Source organism: Lepidochelys kempii, chromosome 4 (genome assembly GCF_965140265.1).
Source record: "Lepidochelys kempii isolate rLepKem1 chromosome 4, rLepKem1.hap2, whole genome shotgun sequence".
Classification (NCBI taxonomy): Eukaryota; Metazoa; Chordata; order Testudines; family Cheloniidae; genus Lepidochelys; species Lepidochelys kempii.
In genome coordinates, this window is record NC_133259.1 from 89921497 (window position 1) to 89946245 (window position 24749).

Genomic DNA, 24749 nt, shown 5'->3' on the forward strand with positions numbered 1-24749 from the left:
GCATAAATTTATCCCTCAGTTCACAAATTCTGCTCCCCCAGCAATGCCATTACACAATTGGCTAGATGAATTACGACACCTTCCTCAGAAGCATCCATCATTAGGCACAGTTACATGCAAGCTAGTGGATGAGGTAGGTCTATATTTCTAAGACACTGGTGGGAGAAACATTCTATTTGATATTCCACAGCATTGCAAAATCCTCCTTGTGAACATAAGTGATCCAAGACAACCACAAGAAATTCCTTTTTCTTGGTTCTGTCAAGTGAAATATGGACCTCAGCAAATGTTTACTAACACTAGTCAATAAAGTTCAGTTAGTTCCACTTTATGCAAGATAACAAAGTTCAAAGTTGCAGATATTTGGCAGAACCTGTATGTTCAGGAAAGTATACACTTATTTAGTCAATTCCTCCCAAAGCTTACTCCCGTAATAACTTGTTTGCTGGTTTCTGTAGAGATCATTAACAAGATGCTAGATGCAAAAATAAGTACTACTGTGTATGTATTTGGAACAATCTGTCAATATTTCTGATCTCTGCTGTTCAAACACCGCATTCATCCATACATTTTTGGTGTAAAAAATAACTTGCTCCTTTAGGAGCCTGAATTTTAAAAACCTGTCACTTCTGGCACTAAATCTCTCTTGAAAAATAATCACCCTCTTGAAGTGAAGCCTGCATAACAGCATGCATCACAGAAAAGACAAAACAACATTGCAGCTGTAACTTAAGAAGAAGAAAAAATTAAACTAGGCAACATGATTACAAATCTTTTGTGGAAATTAAGTTTCACTTTTAAGATAGGACTTTCTGTTAAATAACTCATTTGTATACTTTTAATATGATTGAAGACATGTGAGCTTCAGCTTCATGTCTCAGAATTTAAAGCTGTGTACTTATTGCCCATTAATGCATGCCCCTGTTTTACTTTGTATATCTCTCCATACTCCTGAATGGAGCAGTATAACTTGATTTTTTAAAAAATTTGTAAAGTTGCATCCTTTCCCACTCTGCCCTACCAATGTGCCTCAGCTCTGTGCTTCAGACACTCATCTGAGTGATAAGAAATAGTAGTACAGTCCCTCTGCCCTGTCACTTCGTGGTCTTTCTGCTGAGATGGCAGAACAAATGCCTGTTTTGATAGTGATTTTTGATATGCATGCCTTCTGCTAGGAATCACACTGAGATCCACTACAACTACACCAACTGAGATCAACTCTGTGTCCCATAGGCTCTGTCGCTATTGGGCCCATTGCTGTGTCTAGACAATTTGGATGATAGTTGTGGTGTACAGTGCTTCTTTTGATGGGACAAAACTTGTGACTGCCTTTTTCATGGGGACCTTGCCACTGGGCCATGTGTTTGTAACTTTAAGGCTAAATTGCTGCATTGCACTTTAAGGGGAACCCTTGAAGAGGATTCAGAATTGTCAGTCAGTGCAGATTGAGTAAGGCGTTCTGAGCAAGGAACATGAGTGCTCCATTTTCTGTACTGGATTCCTGCTAACTTGTGAGGGAACTTGGGGTTCTAGTTCTAATCCTCCATTTGGTATGGGAACATGTTATCCGAGGGATTGTCTCCCTTCCTGTGTTCCTGTATCCGATGGAACACTGTTGTTATGGGGGAAGAGAGAGATTTTCCTCAGCAGGAAAGTATTCTTAGGGACTTCAGAGTGAACTTCTCTGGAGCCTACTCCCGCCACAACTCTAGAAGAACCAGAGTTTGAGGGCAATATAAGAATTACTTGGGTATTTTTGATAGACCTTTAAGCAGAAATATAGAATAGGAGGGGGGTTTTAAGTGAGCAGAAGGGTTTGTTATATTTTGTTTAATTGATGGAAGGCTGATAAGCCGAGGTGCCTCTGTAGAGACCTGGTAGATATTTCTAGAATACATGAACTAACTTCACACAGACTATTCACAGAACAGCTAAGAAGTTACGACTTTCATTGTCGTTAAGCTGAACTGGATTCAAACTATTAACTTTGAAGTAAAAGTCTTTCTGTTCCATTATGAGTTCCCTGAATCATCTGCTACCCTTCCACTAGGCTTTCTTCACCATAAACTTTAGATCAAGCCTCCAACATTGTCATTACTTTATTTGTATTGCCCAAATATGTTTAATATAACGCTTTTAAAAAATTTGTACAAGGGTTTATTCCTGGAAGACAAGTCACTTCCCCCTTTTCACTCCACCTCAAGCTAATGTAGGTCGTTATTTGTGCATTTAATACTCTTATCTTTAATGTGTGTTCTTGCATCTGTAGTTTTCAAAGCTGTTATAAAGTTATTTGAACACAACTCTGATAAACGAAAAAATCAATTATTTCAACAGAAGTTATTGTTTGTCTACGAGGCTTGTATAACTTGTAGTTTGGGGATCTTTATTTGATGCCCAGTAATTTCCAGGTGGAATTCAAGGTGTTGGTTTTAGCCTGCATGGTCTTAAAAGTTTTGGGGCCCAGTTTTGTGGGAAATAGCTTCTTTTCTTTGGACATACAGCCAAAGCTGAGATCAGCAGAGGTTCTTGAGCTGATTCTCCTTCACTCCAAACAACAAAATTGCTGTTAAGATGTTCTTTGAGAGGGGTCCTCAGATTGGAATTCACTCCCCCTGTTCTGCCAGAGCTTGGATCTGTTAACATTTCAGACATATTGCAAACCCCTCCCCCCCTTTTTTTTTTTCTTCCCAGGCATTTGGAAAGTGGGTGGGCTGAGGTTTGGAGGTATTGTCTTTGTTATTTTGCCTTCTGCAGAGACATTTTCATTTATTACCATGTTTACTAGGGCATGTTTGTATATTTATTGCTGGAGTGGGATTTAATCCGGTCTATTAATTTTCATAATAAATATCTGAATGTAGTGGCGGCCAGAGTCTGAGATGAGTGCTTGTTTGTTTTACAAACCTAAATAAATGGTTGCCTCCTGCTGTATCCCTTGTCAAAGTTCACTTCCTAATCTCTACTTAGTTTTTAACTCTTGTGCAAGAAAGGATATTCTTAACTTATTTGTATCCCTTAGAAAGACAGTATGGACTCTACCTCCATTGTATAGGAGGACTTTAGAATTAGGCAGCTACTTTGCTAGCCTAATATAGGCCCTGAACCTGCAATTCATTCCTTGTGGTCAGACCCCTGTGTCCATACAGAACCCCTTCAAAAAGCAGCGAGGTTCCGCGTAGGTCCAGTGTTCTGGAGCTGAGTATGGACAAAGAAGAGCGGAAAGGGAAGCGGGGGGAGGAGGAGTCAGAGGGGGATACACACACTTCAGGCAGGTATAGAGAAAAATGTATGGAAATTGTAAATATTACAGGTGAAATCCCAGCTCCGTTAAATTCAGTCGAACTCTTGCCATTGAGTTAATGGGGCCAGGATTTCACCCTACGATTTCATATGCCATGGAACTTTCCCTTTTTACTATTCTAGAGCTAACAGAGATATTATACATAACAAATGCTAAATGGATCGCAAAGGAACAGACCCAATAATGCATCTGGATTCATTTGTTATAAAGAATAGTATAAATAATAGAATGAGATGAAATTATTTTTTCTGACTTGAAATCAGAGGTCTTGATGATCCCCATATTTGACTATATTGTGGGGGAGGAGAGGAGGACTTGCAACTTCATGTTTTCTCAATTGTAGCAAGTTATCAGATTTTGAATGAGCTACTATATATCATGACTGCTAAAGGTAAAAATGCTTTCTTTATCAAAGGTATGTTGCAAAGCATCATGGAGTGACATTTTCCAATCACTATCTAAATCTGCCTGACACAGCTTTAAAAGAAATAAAACACAACTAAAAGTTCCAATGTTTAGTCTAAAAACACATATGGCTGAGGTTGCTGTTTTAGGCTATGTGAACTGAAGCTGTAGAAGTCTTGTCAGCTTTTCATCCCACTAAAGCCTTGTCAGCATGAGTAATGTGTTAATTTGCTGACTTTTTGTCTTGATGCTTTGAGTTAAGTTTCCTATAAAGAGTTTATATTTTTTTGTTTTAATGGCTTTCCATGTTTTAAAGATACATTTGGAGAGCTGTATCTCCAATGCTTGTTCTTTAGAATCACTGGGATTAAAAGATTGTATTTTTGTGAAGAAATCTGAGGCCTTGTCTGCACTACAGAGTTTTGTCAGCAAAAGTTATGCTGACATACAGTAACCGCTTTAATTAAACCACTGTCTACACTATGCTCCTTGTGCGGCAGAATGCATCCACTTTAGCAGCTCTTGCATCAACACAGAGAGCAGTGCACTGTGGGTAGCTATTCCACTGTGCAACTAGACGCAGGGAGCTTTGGGAAGGGTTTGCAATGCCTCATGGGGCAGGTTCAGCATCACATGATGCAGTTTTCTTAATCCCATCATTCCATAAGCCTCTTACTATATTGCCAGGTGCTTTTCAACTGAAGTGTAGGGGGTGAGTGGGGGGGAGTGTGTGACAGGGAGTGTGTGTGTGGGCGGGGGTGGGGGGGGAGACAGAATGTGTGTTGGGGGAGGAGGAGTGTGTCAGCATGCTGTCTCTTTAAATTTGGACAGCAGCTGGAAGCACACCCCCCACACGCGCAATCCCTGCCTACCTGCCACTGTGATCCTAGTGCCAGAGAGAGCAGGATTCCATGTTAACAATTTGCTGTTTGCTGCCACATGCTCAGCTGTCAGAACTTCCCAAAGCTTTGAAAGGGGAGGGGCACGTGCCTGTGTAGCTGGAATGCAGGGCAGCCAAGCTCAAAATAGTGAGCAGAGTGGGCATGGTGGGCATTGTGGGATACTGGGGGAAGCCAGTGATGTCGACCTAATGAATGGCAGCGTCTACACAGACGCTTTGTTGCTTTAACTTCGTTGCTGAAAGATTTTGCCTCTCGTTGAGGTGGGATTTTTTTGTCAGCAAAACAGGAGTTTTGCTGACAAAAGTAACATTGTAGTGTGTACGCCTCCATTGTTTTGTCAACAAAAGCTGCCTTTTGCCAACAAAACTGTGCAGTGTAGATAAGGCCTTAGAGAGAATAAAAGAGATGAGGGGCCCTGTAAATTGGTGAAGTGGCCAAACCAGGAAAAAAAAATACAGTTGCCATCACTAGGGGCTTTTCTTAAGGAAAAGTATAGATTATAAAAAAAACCAAGATAACATAAATAATAATTAATAAGAGAAAACTCTTACCTTCGTTTCAGCTGACTACCATGATCCAGGGTGTGGAGCCGTACCTAACTATGACTATAATACCAATATTATACCAAAGTATTCTCCCAATTTGATCTTACATAGATCAAATAGATATGTGGGCACAATTGGCACTTATCCTTGCAACAAAGCCCGTTGCCAATTGTGCCCACATATCTATTCAGGGGACACCATCACAGGGCCTAATAACATCAGCCACACTATCAGAGGCTCGTTCACCTGCACATCCACCAATGTGATCTATGCCATCATGTGCCAGCAATGCCCCTCTGCCATGTACATTGGTCAAACTGGACAGTCTCTACGTAAAAGAATAAATGGACGCAAATCAGATGTCAAGAATTATAACATTCATAAACCAGTCGGAGAACACTTCAATCTCTCTGGTCACGCAATCACAGACATGAAGGTCGCTATCTTAAAACAAAAAAACTTCAAATCCAGACTCCAGCGAGAAACTGTTGAATTGGAATTCATTTGCAAATTGGATACTATTAATTTAGGCTTAAATAGAGACTGGGAGTGGCTAAGTCATTATGCAAGGTAGCCTGTTTCCTCTTGTTTTTTCCTACCCCCCCCCCCCAGATGTTCTGGTTTAACTTGGATTATGGAGAATGGTCAGTTTAGATGAGCTATTACCAGCAGAAGAGTGAGTTTGTGTGTGTATGGGGGTGGGGGGGATGTGAGAAAACCTTGATCTATGCAGGAAATAGCCCGACTTGATTATGTAAAGAGTTGTCACTTTGGATGGGCTAGCACCAGCAGGAGAGTGAATTTGTGTGGGGGGGTGGAGGGTGAGAAAACCTGGATTTGTGCTGGAAATGGCCCACCTGTTGATCACTTTAGATAAGCTATTACCAGCAGGACAGTGGGGTGGGAGGAGGTATTGTTTCATGATTTCTGTGTGTATATAAAGTCTGCTGCAGTTTCCACGGTAAACATCTGATGAAGTGAGCTGTAGCTCACGAAAGCTCATGCTCAAATAAATTGGTTAGTCTCTAAGGTGCCACAAGTACTCCTTTTCTTTTTACCAACAGGAGAGTGGGTTTGTGTGTGTGTTGGGGGGGGGGGGGGAGGGACAGAGAGAGAGAGAGAAAGAGAACCTGGATTTGTGCTGGAAATGGCCCACCTTGATTATCATACACATTGTAAGGAGAGTGATCACTTTAGATAAGCTATTACCAGCAGGAGAGTGGGGTGGGGGGAGAGAAAACCCTTTGTAGTGATAAACACCCATTTTTTCATGGTTTGTGTGTATAAAAACATCTTCTGTATTTTCCACAGTATGCATCCGATGAAGCGAGCTGTAGCTCACGAAAGCTTATGCTCAAATAAATTGATTAGTCTCTAAGGTGCCACAAGTACTCCTTTTCTTTTTGCAAACTTGCTGGTGTTAACATGCTGGGCAAAACTCCCATTGACTGCAATGGAATCAGGAACAGGCTCATAGTTGTGAAGCTTATTTTCTGAATGAAAAGCACTGCATAAATATAATCCATCGTTATTAAAAATGTTTGTTCAGATATTTGATTATTCACTGTTGTGAAATGTTGTTAATATGCCCTGTTTTTCTTTTAACAGGTAGAGTCACCCCAGAACAGCTCGGTTCTCACATCAAGCTTTTCAAAAACAATTTGAAAGCTCTCAGGAACCACTGTGGACTTCTACAGCTTGTGCTGGCCACAATCCAGGCTTTAAAACACCCCCAGAATGCCAAATGGGACAGCTTCTTAGCCTTTGAAAGGCTACTTTTGCAGGTACAATATTATATGAGCCTACTTAACTTTATACTAAGTAAACACTGTTATTTTTAAGTAGTTAGTTTTAAATATTTTTGTGCAATTTTATTTTGCATTGTTTGTTTGGGCTGTGTGATATTGTTAAAAAGCTACCTCCTGAACTTTTGTTTTTCATACGTTTCAAACTATTTAAAAGAATGGGAAACTACACAGTTAATATTTTTTGTATTTTTTAGTCTAATAATTTTAGACACAAAATTAAATATTACAGATGAAGGTACATAAAATCTGAATTGGGGTTGGAATATTTGCATACTAAATTGCAAGATGACCGCATAGATTCATGTCACTGGTTAGGATCACTATTAAGCTTTAAAATAATAATGATAAATAATAGGCTTCTGGAGCCAAGACATGGTCAAATTCAGAGATAACTTAAAGTGGTAAATTGTATATCTTTATGTGAGTGTAAGCTTGTCTGATTTACATATTGAATGGGTGAGATTTAATAGGGAAAGCCACCATTAGGAGCACGCGATATTAATTTTGTTCCCTCACACATTCATACGCTCACTGACAACTTCTTACAACTTCCTGTTGGAAGTGACACTCTAACCAACATGTAATTTATATTTTTATCTATGCTACCACTGAACTTTCAGAGTAGATGGTGTAGTGAACAGACTGTATCCTGCTTAGCTTAGATACAACAGGGGTTTTCAAAAGAGTTGGGAGTTCAAAATGGTGACAAAATCCCATTGAAATTCAGTGGGAGCTGGGCACTCACTCCTTTAGCTAAACACCTATTTTGACAGTGAAGACAGCCTACCTTTAAGAAGATGAGTTAGTTGTCTCACTGTAAAATCCTAGTTGAGACAAGGCTCTGTAGTTTTTATCTTAAAGTAGCTAGTCAAGATCAACCCTGGGTAGGGGAGGAAGCATACCGTGACCTCAGCTACCTGCATCAAAGTGAGAACTAACTGTGGCTTGTCTCTACTTCCCTTGCTATAAAAAAACAAACCAAATAAAACGTCACCTTTATTGGGTAGTGAAGATCTAGTCCTCAACTCATCTGAAAATCCAGGCCTATGCAGATTGCCATCATTTATACCAACAAATGTTTCCTGGAGGGTAGAAAGACAAAAAATAATTAGTGTAGGCAAGTATGTGCTAGCAGTTAACTGAACTATTCACTCTTCTTAACGTTTAATTATTTTTTACTAGTGCCCATTGTCTGAAGTATTCAATAACATATACTGACTGACATATACTCCCAATAAGTAACATGACTTGGGTAAAACAGTTGTGGCTATACGAATCAATATTTATAACCACTGTTTAAGCACGTTTTCTGCACTTCAAATAACAATCATTTTGAATTACACAATCCATAATGTGTGCACATCTGTACAGATCTTATATTCTGAAGTCAGAGACTGAGATGTGTAGTTTATTTTGGGGACAATTCTTATAGCTTCACAGCTATGCTCCTTCCCACTATCACTTACTGTTTCAGCTTCTGTGTTCTTAGAACATGCTGGTAAACACTGTAAATAGGCAGCCTACTTCCAGATCTTTATCAGGATTAAAATGAATTAACTACTGTTTTTAGATTTACAGTATCATGGCATTTTTTCTTATCGGTCTCTAGGCCACTTTCATCTTTGGTATGAGTTGCTGAATTCTGCTGAAATCAGTGCAGCTGTGTACTTTACTCCATGCTGCATTTGGCCTTCTTTATTTATGATGGCTTGGTGCTTTTAAATAATATAACAGAATTAGGGTCCAGTGGCATTCTTGGCAACTTTGCCCTTGACTTCAATGCAAAGAGGATCACACCCTTGATTCAGAATAGGGTAATGTTCCCGTATTATAAGTGTGACTCCTTTTACTGTGTTGTGTTGTGCTGCTTTTCCGACAGGTAGTGTGTTAAACAGAACTGAGAACTATCATTACTCAGGAGATGTGTTTAGTATGTGCTGTCAATTTAAACTACATATCCTATAAGCAAAGTGAAGAGAGAACACAGATCCTCAGAGGCTCCCCACCGTGTAAGTTCCCTCCTTCCTTTTATACCCCACCACCCTAAGGTGGATTGCTGGGATGGGAGGGAGTGCCAAGCACTGGTGTGCACTAAGCAGTCTCAGGCCTTGTCCATACTAGAAATTGTTTCTTGGTGTAGTTATACAGGCAAACAGGTGTACAGGAAACCCTCCTAGTGTAGACTCATTTTACACTGGTAAAAAAGTACTTTTGTTAATACGGCTTATGCCAGTTTTCTGAACAAAATAAAACATCCTGGCAAAAGGATTGTTTTAACTGCATCTCCACTATGACTTGTGCCACCATAGCTATGTCAGTTAAGGGTATGATTATTTTTCACACTCCTAATTGATATAGCTATGTGGACAAAACTTTTAAGTGTAGACCAGGCTTCAAACTCCCCACTGCTCCATACTCTGCCACCTCCTTTCCCTCCAAGTGAGGGCTTAAACATGCAGGGAGAGAGGGTGAAAAACAGTGTTGTGTGTGTCCCCAGTTTTCATCCTGGGTTCAGACATGTCCCAATTATGCCCATACCTAGAGGCTTTTCAAGCAGTAGAAGCAAAACACAGGAAAAAGAGCACTCGACAGAGCTTAAACAAAGTGTATTTTTTGGAAAACTGAAAGACAAAAACACTTCATGTGAAACTTAGGGCTTGTCTACACAGTATATTAGTGCCCATCAACTGGGGTGTAAATTTACTGTGCACCAGCCTGTTGTGCACTGACTTTCCATGTGGACCCTACTTGTGCACCATAAACATTTCCTAGTATGCATTGACATAGTCCCGTTTCAAACAATAGTATATCAAAGTGCTGTAGGGAAGTTTTAGTGTGCATCAACAGGGTCCATATGGACAATTAGTGCATGACATACTACAATTTACACCCCAGCTGGTGTGCACTAATGCACTATGTAGATGAGCCCTTAGCTTGTCTTTTTAAATGTATGTTTATAGGACAGGAATTTGTCTCTTAAATTCAGCATAAAAGTATCCAGCAACAGCAGGCAGTGTAAAGTGGGTGGCTTAACTCATACAGGCCCTCTGCAAATTATCACTCTCTGGAACACTGCAGAGTGAGCACACAATTAATGTCTTGGATAATGGAGTAGAAACTATGCTTATAAAATTTTCAGTTGAGGGGTTGGCAGCATCTGGGAGGACAGGATAAGAATTCAAAATGACTTTAACAAATTGGAGAATTGATCTGAAATCAACAAGATGAAAATCAATAAAGACAAGCACAAAATACTACACTTCAGAAGGAAAAATCAAATGTACAGCTACAAAATGGGAATAACTGGCTAGGTGGTAGGTAGTACTGCTGAAAAGGATGTGTGTGGGGGGAGTTATGGTGGATCACAAATTGAATATGAGTCAATAATGTGATGCAGTTGCTTAAGAGGCTAATATTGTTCTGAGGTGTAATTGTCCCAGTCTGCTCGGCACTGGAGACCTCAATTGGAGTACTGCGTCCAATTCCGGGTGCTTCACTTTAGAAAAGATGTGGATAAATTGGAGAGAGTCCAGAGGAGAGCCACAATAATGATAAAAGGTTTAGAAAACCTGACCTATGAGGAAAAGTTAACAAAGCTGGGTATGGTAGGTCTTGAGAAAAGAAGACTGAGTGGGGACCTGGTAACAGTCTTCCAATATGTTAAGGACTGTTTTAAAGAGGATGGTGATCAGTTGTTTTCCATGTCCACTGAGGGTAGGACAAGGAGTAATGGGCTTACTCTGCAGCAATGGACGTTTAGGTTAGAAGTTAGGACAAACTTTTAAATTATAAGGGTAGTTAAGCTCTGGAACAGGCTTCCAAGAGAGATTGTGGAATCTCCATCATTGCAGGATTTTAAGAATAGGTTGGACAATCATCTGTCAGGGATGGTCTAGGGTTTACTTGGTCCTGCCTCAGCACATGACTTCTCAATGTCCTTTTCAGCTCCACATTTCTTTGATTCTATTAATTCTTTCTGTGGGATGCCCCTGGGGCAGCAGAGCTAAACACTACCCCTTACTATGGACTGTGTTCATCTGGCACAATCTAGCCCAAAAGGTTCTAAAGTATATGTTAGTGGCCAGAATCTGCCACCCTTATTCACAGTGACTAGCACTTTTAATCATGAGTGGTCCCATCTGTTTCAATGAGATTGTTCTAGGGAAGGATTGTTCACAATGAGCAAGGGTTGCAGAAACTTGTTCTAAAATATCATAGGTGAATAAATACATTGAGACGGCTTAAAATATCTATTTTTTCCTGCAAAGAATACAGTCCTAGGATACAGTCCTGGTAGCATTTAAAATTTTACTGCTGTATTTAGAACAAAGTTTAGAAAAGGGCAGATGTAATTTGACCACAAATTAATATAGATTGGCTTGACAAATAAATTTTGTTGAGTCATAAAAATAGTTTTACTCCTACTGGCATAATTTCTGTCTAACAACAGGTTAAATGCATTTAATCTACTGACATTGTGTGACATATAGTTGTTCTTCACACTTTCTCCTGAGCCAGAAGTATCCAGTGCAGATTTTATTATGTAGATATATCTAGTAAATAAAGTGGATTTAAATTGATATCTATCTCACCTATGATTGTTTTCCCATATTTGGTCTCATACAGTGGAAAAGACAGATTGTCATCTATGATGTTTAAAAATATAATGCTTGGAAAATAATTTAAATTGGGAAAGCAAAGCTTCTTGTTTCTATAATATATCTCTGATATTTTTGTAAAAAGAAAAGGAGTACTTGTGGCACCTTAGAGACTAACCAATTTATTTGAGCATGAGCTTTCGTGACTCATGAAAGCTCATGCTCAAATAAATTGGTTAGTCTCTAAGGTGCCACAAGTACTCCTTTTCTTTTTGCGAATACAGACTAACACGGCTGTTACTCTGAAACCTGATATTTTTGTGTTACTCTTTGGAAGGAAACATTTTATTAGCGGGAGATTATTGAATTTTTTTTCAAAGATGGCAGACATAGATACTGAAAGCAAACAGCTGTTCTCACAATTTTTTTTGTTTTTTAAAGGAAGATCCCTCTTTAGTAGGAGGTTGTTCTTCTCTATTATAATAGCTTTGGGATAAACTCATGGTAAGAAGTGTAAAATTCAACATAACAAGACTGTTAAACTAAAACAATATTACATTTAGAGTTAAACTGCCCAAAACAAGGAAAGGAAGTTCCCTTAACCCAGTCCTTTTGTCTAAGAATCACTACATAATACTGGGCCTTGTTATATGCTTTATTCTATTGTAAAATGGGGAACAAAATAGTTAAAAGTGCAATAACGTTGTTTTGCAAAGCACTTGGAAAGTCAACATGGATTAGTAGGCTCAACCCTGGACTAGGGGGCCATTACTCCTGTGGTCTGATCTCAGTTCTGTCAGTGGTTTTGTTGTGTACTACTGTGTAAGTAATGTAATCTAAGGGTTTGTCTACACTTAAAACATGACGTTATTTCAATATGTTAACAATTGTCATTCATTCATTACTCTGAAAATTCTAGCATAGCCAAGGACACAAGTGTTTTGGTTGGTTTGGCTAACCTTAGAATCCATGACCAACTAAAACTCCCCCAGCTTTTGTCTACCACCCGACTTAGGCTGCGAGCTCTTTGGGCTGGGATTGTGTCTTGCTGTATGTGGACATTACAGGGCATATTGTGAGTCCGCCATAATTCAATAACAATTAATAATAGATTCCTGGTGCCAGAACTGTTGGCCTCTCCCCACCTACCATTCACTGCTGGAAGTGACATCAGGGAGCTTGGAGCTTGCTTTTCTTCAAAATCTATCAATGCCAGTTATTTAGTTGGCAAGAGTGGGGCATCAGAGAGGCAAGGTACCTCCAGCCTCTGAGGACCAGGAACAGTGGACCAAGACTGTAACCAAAACTCTTATTCTGTATGTCTGACACTGTATTATGAGGCTGTTAAACTTCCCGGCCAACTCAGGAATTAGGTTATTTTAGTAGTGTTTTAGGGTTTAGTGTCTCCTGGTAATGTGAGTGAGTCAAATACTGTGGTGATGGGAGCTAGAGAAGTACCTAAACAGATAAATATTGGCAGAGTACAATATTTTCATGGTCTCAGTGTCCACAACATAATTAGTTGTTTTAACCTTTGTTTTATTTACTTTGTTCTTTATCTCACAAAATGTTTTGAAAGGCAGAATAGTGAGCTTTTTGTTCTGCCAAGCTTCTTGAAAAAATAAGATTTTATGCATATATATTTGAAAAAGGAAAAACAGAAACTTAATGCCAGCTGGTCATTCCAGTGTTTGTATTCCTCTCCTAAAGGAAAGTTATGAGGTTAATAAAATTACATCATTCTCTCTCCCATGAATGCCATAGTGCAAGCTAAGGAAAAAGGAGTGGAAAAAAAACTCTAATACAGATGAACATTTTACATTACAACTAGTGTTTAAATGCATGCTACACCATACTGTGTGTCCCTAGCCTCCATTTTGCCAGAAGCTGGGAGTGGACGACAGGGAGTGGATCACTTGATGATTGCCTGTTCTGTTGATTCCCTCTGAAGCACCTGGCATGGGCCATTGTCAGAAGACAGGATACTGGGGTAGATGGACCATTGGTCTAACCCAGTAGGGCTGTTCTTATGTTTCAGTAACAAATATAAGTTAACATTAAAGGTAATAACTTTGAAGTATGGGTATGCAGTGATTCCACCTGGTGCTGTGATTCTGTCCCATCTTGTAAGATGAAACAGGGTCTGGCTGTCTCAGTCCTTAAACAGGTGACATGGTTATTATTTGTTTGTGTAGGCAGCACATACACGTGAAAACACTGTTCCTGTACCAAGGAATTTGCAAACTAAGGGCATGATCCTGCCTGTTGTGCTGCATGGACATAGGACTCCACCTGTGTGCAGCTCACTATAAGATTGGGACCTACACACCTCTATTACAGTACATCCTGAAGGAAGTGGTATTCACCATTTGCTGGTGACAGTATTCACTCTGGATACCAGTCCAAAGCCTGAGCGCAGTGTTCAGGAGCACTATTTAGGGTGCAGAATTGTTGACATCCTTAAAGGGCCCATGGCACGTCTCATTAATCAATTATAGATACAAAGTTGCTGCTAACACATGAGAAAATAGTAACATGCAGAATCTGTTTGTTCTGTTAGTGAATGAAGTAGCTTGTAGGACTCAGATGCATTGAGGCAGGATTACATTTATTTGCCTTTCATTATTATTCTGTAGAATCAGTGTAAGGAGTTTATAATAATATAATAAAGTTCAGTGTGACAAGTTGCCTTTATGATAGCCTGCAATGTTTACCAATAAGTATCTTTAAAAATATTATATCGCTGCTAAAGGGAAAAAAAACCCATAACCTTTTATTGCACTTGACCTTTGGATTTATAAAAACCCGATATAAAATATATTTCCTAAGATTAAGAGAATTCAATATCCCAGATCCTTGCATTTGACAAGTACCTGATTGTCAATACTTACATCCTGGTTAAACATAGCAGTTTAGATTTCTGTTATTTGGGTCACTGACCCACTATGTCTTCTACACTTGTAATCACCATGAAGTTTTATCAAATGTAGCTTAACTAGTAATATCTCCATTCTAAAAAACACTTTAGAAAAATCCACTTTGTAGTTTTAATGTCTCAGCTATGTGAGATTTGACCTTGATTTTGAGAAGAGGAGAGTAGCCATTAGATCAATAATTTTTCAACCATGAAACTGCATATGGAATGAATCTGCTGTGCAGCAATATTACATTCTGTCATATTGATTATAAAGGTCCTTTTCTGGAGTTTGGCATGTTGCTGGCTAAACTGCAGACTGGGGCAATCAGATTAAGAAATAACATGCACTGATACTGACTCAGTCTAGTACTGGAGATAAAAAAAAAAGTACAAGTTTGTCAAATTTGGCAATAGCTTCTGAAAAGAAAATAGTCCTTACAACAATCAGATACTTAAAGTTCCTTGCCATTTACTGTAAGTTCTTACCTCAGCTTCTTATATCTATAACTCTTATGTTGGTTTATGTTGTGAATTTTGCATACTTTTGTTAGACTTATTTAAACCATTTTGCATTCTGCCGCATTTCCAGTGTTGTTGGTTTCATTGATATCTATTCTTTTTATAGCTGGATTTTTAAAAAAACTTTGCAGTTTATGCAAATAACCAATGTACAGGACCCACACAATCCTGTCACTCTCTCATCTCCTGACACAGATTTCCTCTGCTTGTTTATTACACACACCTGTCATATCTTATGTTAATTTAGACTGTAAGCTCTTCGGGTCAAGAATCCTCTCTTACTATGTGTTTTTACAGCATCCAGCAAAACAGGGCCCTGAGTTAATTGTGACTACTTAAGTGCTTCTGTAACAGAGATAATAAAATAATGGCCTAAATTTTCAGAAGTCACTACATACTTGGAGTGCCTTTATTTTTGAGTGCCCAGCTATGCACACCAGAGCTCATACTCAGCACTTTCTGAAAATCAGAAATGTATTGATTCAGGGCATCTCAAGTTGGACATCCAGAAACTGAGGCACCCAAAATCACTAGTCGCTTTTGAAAATCTAAGCCATATATAGAATTTTATTAGGTATGAATTAATTTCCCACCTTTAGAAGAATTTGTTTTTCTCTCTTGCTAGATTTTTGAACTTGAAGAAAAAAAAATAGGAGTAGGAATTATAACTCCTCCATATTTAGTGCCAGCATAAGTGCAGCTGTTTCTATGGATAAAAGGGTTAAAGAAAACTGTTTTAAGGATTTCTAAAACTACTTGACAAAGGCTGAAAATATCTTTCATTATGCAGCATTAGAACAATCATAATGAGATGTTAGCAAGTCCTTTTATGCCCATGTAGCAGCAGCTTGTTTGTAATCCTCTCGAGAAAATGAAAAGTATTCTGGCTGTGACGCTCTTTTAAAAGAAGAAATGTTATGCAGCCAAATAAAATTCATACAAAGCCTTTAAAGCGAACACCTAGTGAAGAAACAACTTTGTTAAATGAACAATTGTTTACAGCAATAAAACTTAAAAAGCCTTGGGAAAAGAGCGCTGATTATACTAAGCGAACTGGAGCTGTTGCATGAATTTCCTGTGTACCAAAACACAGGACATGTACTCTGAAATATTACTATCTTACTAAATAAATGATTGTTAGGGGAGCTAACTGTTAAGAACAGTACATACATTATTTTAAGAACATAACATACATTATTTTATAATAAGAATAAGCATTTAACAGATTTTTCTTGTCAGTATTCCCCTGAATAACATAAGAAAATCATATTGCAATTGATATGGCTTGCTGTCTAGTAGTACCATATAAGATTCAGTTTTATAAGAGCATTAGTCACTTGAGATTTGTTGGAGACATTTATCAGCTTCATGGGAATGTCTATTGAGAGTTACAGGTCTATAAACTTCTGTCAATCACATGTCACTCTTGCTCTGTTTCCCCAACACCCCCAGATGTATTATTAACTGTTAACTTCTGATTAAATATTTCACTAATAGGGATCAAATGCTAAGTACTGTGATTGTGTGAAGTACAGGGGTAAGGAATATGGGAACACCAGTGATATTGGGAGCTAATTGCCATGTACCTTTTTAAAAACATTTGTTTTCTAAAATATAATCTGAAAATTTTTATAGAGATTAATTTACTCACAAAGACACAGATTCTGCAACCCTTACTCAGTGTCAGTAGTCTATTACTCTGTGAGTAATCCCACTGATGGCTCTATTTAATGAATAAAGTATTTCTCAATGTGAGTAAAGGTGGGAGAATCTGGTCCAAAATCCCTACCTTCTTAAACAGATTATTGTAAACTTCGGCACAGTTTTTCTTCGTATAAAATTAACGAATTCCACAAGTTGTAGTGAGTGGTCAAAAATACAGAAACTTTTCAGAAAACAGGAAAAATGAGTCCAATGTGCCACCCAGGTTTTTTGGCTTACCAAATGTACAGAAAAAGGAGTTGGATGTATTTCAGAGCTAACAAAGTGATGGATTCCAAACCCCTGGCCAGCTACATCTTGTAAATGTATAATATGGAAAAGAAATGGTGTCTTTAGATGTGGCCTTTGTGGTCCCATAAAAACAAACACAACTATAAAGTATTCCCTGTTGTTCCTTTTGCCTCCTGGTAACATAATGCCCAAAGGAAGACACCCGTTCTAATCTTCATTTTGAGTAGTACTCCTTTTCTTTTTGTCAAACAGTTATTTTGGAAAGTTTTTCACAGTATTGAGTTAACTGCAAGTAAAATCCTAGAGAAGACAAGGCAGTTTGTAATTTTCACATGAGTTAGGAAATCAAAATAAACCCTAGATTCTCCCATAGTTTTAAACTCGGCCTGCTGTGGGAGAGCCTTGGGTTTACCTTGACCTGCTAACTTGTGTGAAAACAGACTGCCTTGTCTTCACTAGAATTTATCGTGTTTTAGTTACCTCAGGTTAAGAACACACCTATCTTCCTAGTGAAGACACACCTAAAGAGGACTGGAAAGGCACACTTTCTGTGGAATGAGTTCTCTGAAGGAAAAAAAAAAAAAGAGTCCACACAAAGCAAAGGTAGCATAAAGAGAGTGACTGGCTTTCAGTCCTACTATGCCAGATTTCCATTCTTTGCAGTACTGTTCTTTGTGCACATTGCAACAGTCCTCCCAAAGATCCATCCCTTATGTTTGGGTGATGTTTCTCTGGAGGCCAAATTCATTCAAGTTGGATTCCTCAATTTGGCATCTCTAGACTAGGAAAATAGGTCTTGTTTTAATGCACTTTAGCTAACATGATTTTAAACAGGGCTTAATACAGTTAGTGTAGACAGGGCAAGTAGTGTTTCAAACTAAATTTGGCTGGCCAGAGTCCTATTTCTGGGGGAGCCAGGCTTCCACTTTCTGTTCCCCATGACAAATTACTGGAGGCTTCGCTGCTTAAACAAAAGAAAACCCTCTATCTCAGAGAGGGGTAACATGAGGATTTAAATAATCTGAATGGTGGCCAGGCACAAATGTATCTCTTGCTAGTACACGAATAATTGATATATATATATATATATATATATATACACACACACATGCTAATACATAAAACAAGCCAAACAACATGCAGTGTTATGGATTGATTTCTAGATCTGCCAAAGTAGAGAATTTCTGAACTTCCTGGGGAAATGGAGAGAGGTTTCTTTGTTTCTGTCTGTCTGTCTGTCTTTTCCTGAGAGACTCTCCTGTCCTTGCAGCTTCCTTTGTTATAGTGAGTCAAGGCACTTTAAGGCATTCAGACTTTCTCTCTGAACTTTCCTGAGCTGTGCGAAAGACGCCTCTGCAGCCCTTCTGTGCCTGGCTTACTCCTGAGATGCATGAGAACTACATTAAGCACACTTCAGGGGGGACAAAGGTGGCTCTGTGTCTAAGGCTGACTGTGGGCCAGTGTGGTCTCAGTGCAACTTAGAACAATGTTAGGGCTGATCTAAGCTACTTGGTAACAGCCCCGGAGGGCACAAAGGGGAAGACTTAGCCTAGGCCTGGATATGACCTCTAATATTTAGGCTGATGCTACCTTACTGATATTTTCTTCACCTAACTTCATTGGGCCATTGTAGCTGCTTTTGAATTTGGCCTATTACCTTTCAATTCAGTTCTTTAGTAAGAATGAAAAATGAAACAAATTTGAAAGGGAAAAAAAATCAAATTTCCTCTTTGCAGGTTACCTCTAAAGGAATTGTGCTTAGTTTATTTTGTGCATTAGTACCTTTAGAACAAGTACAGTGTGCTTCCATGAGTGTTCGAAGATTCTGATTAGCCAGGTCGGCTCTGGAAATATAGTGACGCTCTGAGATGTAAAACTCATATATTCTAACAAAGTCTGACAGTAGTTCATTTGTGTAGCTGTATCTGTTAAATCATGAAGATAGTTGACTGGCATATATACCCTCATACTCACAGATTGGAGCGCATAGGAGTTGACAAAAGTTTACTCTTACGCAAACTACTTTTGTGAAAGGGTAGCTTGTTGATTACTCCTGTAATAATCTTGCTTCCTTAGAGTGAGTTTATATTCATTTCTAATTTAGACTACTAATGATAAGTCATTTTCTGACTGGTTAAAATGTATGGTTGTAGTGACAGTAGATAGATGAGTTAGTCCATAAAACACTACCATGCACCAGAAGCATCTAGTCGATGTTTGATTTATCCTTAATGGGAGTAAAACTTAGGTAAATGATGGTAGTAAAAAGCCTTTTGTCTGGGTCTCTGGCTAGGGAAGAAGAAAAAAGGGTTTCAGAATATCTTCAGTTAGGAATATTAGTAAGAGAATAGGAAAAGGCAATGTGCTAGAGATGAGAAACTCTCCAAATATAATTCTGTTCACGAAAGGTCAGAGCATGATAGTGTTAATTTCAACCATTATTTTCTTTTTCTAGCATGTCTATAGACTTATTTCTAAAAGGCTTGAGAAATTAACATAATTGTTAGGCCTTAGGTAGAAAGGCATTCAGACGTATAGTAGTGTTAACTCTGAAGAAAGTCTTCATCTGTCCACTTCTTTTTCAATATTGCTTGCTCTCCTTTAGAGAGGGAAGATACATATCAATAGAATCATTGTCTTGAAGCAATATTTTTTTTCTTTTATTTGTAGTAATGTCTCGAGAGCCTCTTCTGAACTTCTTAAGGCACCCTTTGAGATAGATTCCCCCCCCCGCCCCATGTATATTAGTGGGTAACATGTGCCTCAATTATTTCATCCCTGCAAAAACTGCATTCTATAATAGTTAAGAAAGACACAGGAGTAATACATTCTCATTGATTTAGAGGCTCTCCTACTGTGTGGGCGCTCCAACTACCTTGTTTCAGCTTGTCTTATTAAGAGCCTGTCTTGTTTACGGATTTGAAGGATGTGAGTTTCTGTTTTTCCACAGGAAAAGAACAGATTTTTTAAGAGCATCCCATTGGTTCACACTTGGTTGGTAGATATTCTAGTAAAAGTTGCTGAAAAAGTATCAGTTACTTTTCACTGCATCTATGGCAGCAGCAGCCTAAGGGGGAAAAAAGCTGCTAACTATTGAAGTGAACATCAGTGATTGAAATAGGTAAGGAAGTTGATACCATATTATTTTTGTTTCCCCTTTTGCTTATTTCAGGAGCAGAGATTTACCATTGTATTGATGGTGTACCTGTCTGGATTTAATTGGCAGAGGGTTTAATATACACATCAGCTATGAATTTATACCCCAGAGAGCTGCCGTGCATTTGTGGGGATTGGGTAGCTGAGAAAGTTAATAATGGGATACTGCACCTTTGGCTTCTGGGCCATAGGTTCAGATTTCAACCAGTTCTGTAGTAGTTGTGCTGACAGAAGTCCTTGTGAACTCCATGCAAATTCAGTCCACACAGGGCTATCACATTTGGACCAAAAATACTACTACCTGAAGATGGTTTGGAGTCCTGTGTGAAATTGGGGGTTTCCTACTGGACAGCTCTCCACAAAACAAAAGCTACTTCTGTTCTGCTGGCAATTTTGGCAGAGATGCTAAGGACAGATTGATCATGGAAACTGAACTACCTTTTCGCTTCCTGGTTGGGACGCATAGATGGAGCAGTGTGGGAAAGCTTGTACTGCTACTTCCCAGGCTGTACTTGTTCAGTAAATCAAAGGAGAACTATAATCTCCAGATTTGTTAGTCAAGCATCCTTCGTGAGTACTAAAGTTGCCTTGCTTTTTCTTCAGTGTTATCAGTATGTTCAGTGGGAAAGGGTTCCACTTGCATGAAAGTTGTTGGGGCAGATGATGATGACTTTCTTTAATACAGGTTTTGCTGTATATAATGAAGAAGGAATTCCATATTTTATAAAAGAGGTACATCATCTTAAACAGCTATCTCACTGAAGGAGTAATATATTTCGTGCGGATCAACTCTATAAGAAGGGTGGAAACTCAAACTTACGTATGAGCAGGTGACCTGTTTTTCTGGCCTGAAGAACTATAAAACAATTTACATATTTTTTGTTGTTTTTAAAACACTTGCATGTCATCTTTGTGCAATTACTATTACATATTGAATTGATTAGATTAAACTTCATTGTCGCATTATTCTCTTGAGTCCAAGTGCCATATGTGCTTCACATCTGGTGAACATTCAGGGCCTTCTGAAAAGCTCCACCACACTTTGCTTGGAAATGAGTACTACAAATATCGTGCTTTTTAATCTGCTTCTTCTGTTGGCTGCAAGCGGAGCACACTGAAGTCTAAAGCAACTATTGCGAAATTATAGTACCACCAAGGATAACCATAATAAATTCAAGAGATTAGCTGCTTCACTATTGGTCCTCCTTTCTTCCATCTGTGTATGATAATGCTTCTTTGAAGTTCCATTGAAATCACAATGGATTGTAATGACTATACTGGCATTTCAGGCAGCATTGGAGAAGTGGTCCTTCTGGCCACGTCTAGTAGGTTAGGCATGAGTTAAGTGGCTAAGAATGGAGGGAAAAAATCCTGCTATGTTTATAGCAATCTATGCTTTTCCCCCCTCATTTCAGTTTTGTTTTGTTTTGTTTGTTGTAAATCCTGTATTACTGATGCTAAATGAATTCTGATGGGAGTATTCCATTAAAACTGCTAGCACGGTATGAAATATTAAAAAAGAGAGATGGGCAAGGAAACTAAATAGATACAACTATTAACTATAAAATTTCAGTAACCTCAAAAAATAGGAACACTTAGTAATCAGTATGTTAAACTATCAACATTAGTGCTACATGGAGTTAGAAATGAAGAAAATTTTCCAAACTGAAAGGTTCTCTTACATATCTGTGTGGTACAATTCCATGCATTTTTATAATGTGGTTACATAAACATTTACCATATTGCATGATGATGACATTGAATTTATTGTGAACTTCTTGTGGCTGTAAATATTTCCAGAGTGAACACCATCTGTTGAGAATATTTGGTTCCCAATATCAAATCCATTGCATGTAAGTGGTATTGCACTGTACTTTTCGCAGATTATTTATTGTGTAGGGCAAAGTTCAGACTTGTGATCGGTATCTTCTTACATTTCACCCTTAGGTGCATATAAAATAAAATCTCATTTGGAGGTGCACAATGCCAAACCAAAACCTAAAACATGTTTAGTTGGGCTTAGAATGAAGAAGGAGAAAAAATGCTCCTGACTTAATAATGAACTTCATTTCTCTTTTGAGACTTGACTTTTGACATGGAGAGAAGGCCAAAATAAAAACCAGAGTGAGGGAGGGCCCTGACATAAACCTGCTTTTAATTAGGCTTTGTAAAGGAGCTTTTCTGCTAAAACTCTCAGGTTGAAGAGTTCATGCACAAAACCCCTCTGTGGCTTATAAGGAGCCAAACTTGGGACATTCAAGCAAACATTTCTGTATAGTGAAAAGGTCTATGTTTTTCACTTAAAAGGCCATTCCCCTTTCCAGTTATCATCCCCTCTTAGGATACTGTGTGTTTCAGTTTAAAACTTAATGCCAATTCAAAATGCTTTGATATTAATAAACATGAAAATTTAATTACTTTGGTTTCCCTTTTTCCTATTTTTCCTAATTGTATGTGAATCTGACCTATTTCAGCCGGACACAGTTAACATGTACCAGAAATGTATGCACATTTAAAGTCAGGATCTTTATACCTTACTGGCAAAGGCTAAAGTACTTTTCTTGAAAAAAGTGATTAAAGTAATTTTATTGCATGGAAAAATGAGCATGCCAGTTGCAAAACCTGAGCCTAAGTCTACATTTGTTGGAGGGTTGGGTACATTTCAGAAGTGAAGTACATGCTCTTTATATGTAAGGTGACTTCCATTGTGTTTACTCAGTGCCCTCTACTGGATGATTCACAGTGACACCAGCATCAATTTCAAACAAAGGTTTATACTTCTGCAAAATAAAGCTGTGGCTTCAGTGTCATGATGTAAAGAGAGAGGGGAAGGATAAAACTAAAACCAGCAAATTAGGGCTAAACATGAATAAACAGCTCCCTTTCCCATGGAACTAACAAATGCCCAGATCCTAAAACTTCCTTAATCATCCTACATGACCAAATGTGAGCATAAACTGAATAAGAAAAATAAACTTAAGCTAAATTAAAGTTATCACAGTAAAAATCAACTTTCAACAAAAATTTTATCCAGTACACATATTTTCTTCTTAAATAACCTTTCTAATGTTCTCTTCCCACCTCCATTCCAGTACATCTAAGAGCTGTTCACTAGTGATAGATGTATTCCTTTACTCTTCCTCATCTGTCCTAAAGCATGCTTTTAGTTTTTCAGGAACCAGATGTTGGCAAGTTTTGTTGAGAAGCTAATTGCTTTAGCCTTTGTCTCAAAACTTTGTTTAGTTATACAGCCTTTGTATTTAAACACCAAATATCCTTGGTATTCACAAACTTAAAACTTACAGGGTCATCAGCTGAACAATGTAGCAACCTTGCCCAGATTGTGAGAAGCATACTACATTTAGGCTATATACCAAGAAAACCATTCTAAAACAGAGATCTATTAGACTGTGGAATAGACTCCTGACTTCCATTTCTCAAGTCTTTTAAAAAGCTGACTAGCCCATGCACAAAATATGTACTTTAGGGAGTAATCCTATATTGACAGGGAAATTGATTAGAAATTCTAATTTCTGTAATGATTTAATTTATATCATGGGGATTCATCATCCATTAGCTGATTACTTTATATTTAAAAGATAGGTTCTTGGGAAGTTAGATGCCACGTAGTGGGACTAACATTGAACGCAAGAGTTCTGTCTACAAGTAGAAAGCATAGAATCATAGAATATCAGGGTTGGAAGGGACCCCAGAAGGTCATCTAGTCCAACCCCCTGCTCAAAGCAGGACCAATTCCCAGTTAAATCATCACATTGAAAAATCAGCTTAAGAAATGGCAAACCTTACTAGTCTATTTTCATCTTTTTGTAGACCATTGTAAAAGACGAAGCCTCATATTTTGAGTAAAGAGTTCTACTAACTGCTGGCCATTGTCTGAAAAACAGAGGTTATGATGGGTCAACAAGTAGCAGTCAAAAATTTGGTTTGCTCACAGAACTCTAACCAAAAAGACCAGAGGCGTTAAAACTTTAAATATTCCAAAAAGACATACAGGGCAGCTAACAACCATGAAACATTTCACTTCTAGGTGACTGCTTTGAATTCCACCCAGGCTGTTGTTGATTGAAAGTCATTATCATATCCCAACTGTGCTGTGGCCTGTGAGTTGCAGATATCAGTCCATTTCTTAGAGGTTTAATTGGAGCCAAATTGGCAGAGGCCAAGGATTGAATAGGAAGAGAGTTTGAAGTACCTTCTATCTAACCCCTAATACTTCTGCATGCTTCACAGTGCTACCAGTTTGGCTTTCATAAGCACTAAACATTTATTTCTAAAAACAGAGCCTGGACTGGAAGTGGGAGCTGACATTCCTAGATCCATTTCTACAGCCCCTCCCCCCCCCAATCCCTCCAGGTCTGTTAGTTGCAAAGGTGATGGTTCCTTTAAAGTGATCCCACAAGCTGGGAGTAGAGGTGGTGTGACTGGGGTTCCCAGGGGGAGCCATGCTGAGATTGCTTAATTAGAGCAAAGTGCAAAGAATGGAGCAGACAATCCCTCAAACTGGTGGATATTTCAATACTTAGATTTACCAAGTCAGCAACAAAACAGCTTCTACAATACTTTACTGGTTACCCAGAAGCCAAAACCACAGTTCCCTGTAGTAAGAGGCCCTGAAACATAA

At 38.5% G+C, this 24749-nt stretch overlaps 1 protein-coding gene across 4 annotated transcripts in view; it reads left to right on the top strand.

Moving 5' to 3' along the window:
* The window catches only part of SCFD2 (sec1 family domain containing 2), a 312542-nt gene that overhangs the window by 67545 nt on the left and 220248 nt on the right, over positions 1-24749 (top strand). For all 4 annotated transcript variants that reach the window (XM_073342057.1, XM_073342056.1, XM_073342055.1 and 1 more), the window contains exon 4: positions 6765-6940. In XM_073342057.1, the coding sequence (XP_073198158.1) occupies positions 6765-6940 (176 nt within the window). The remainder of the gene's footprint in view (positions 1-6764; positions 6941-24749) is intronic.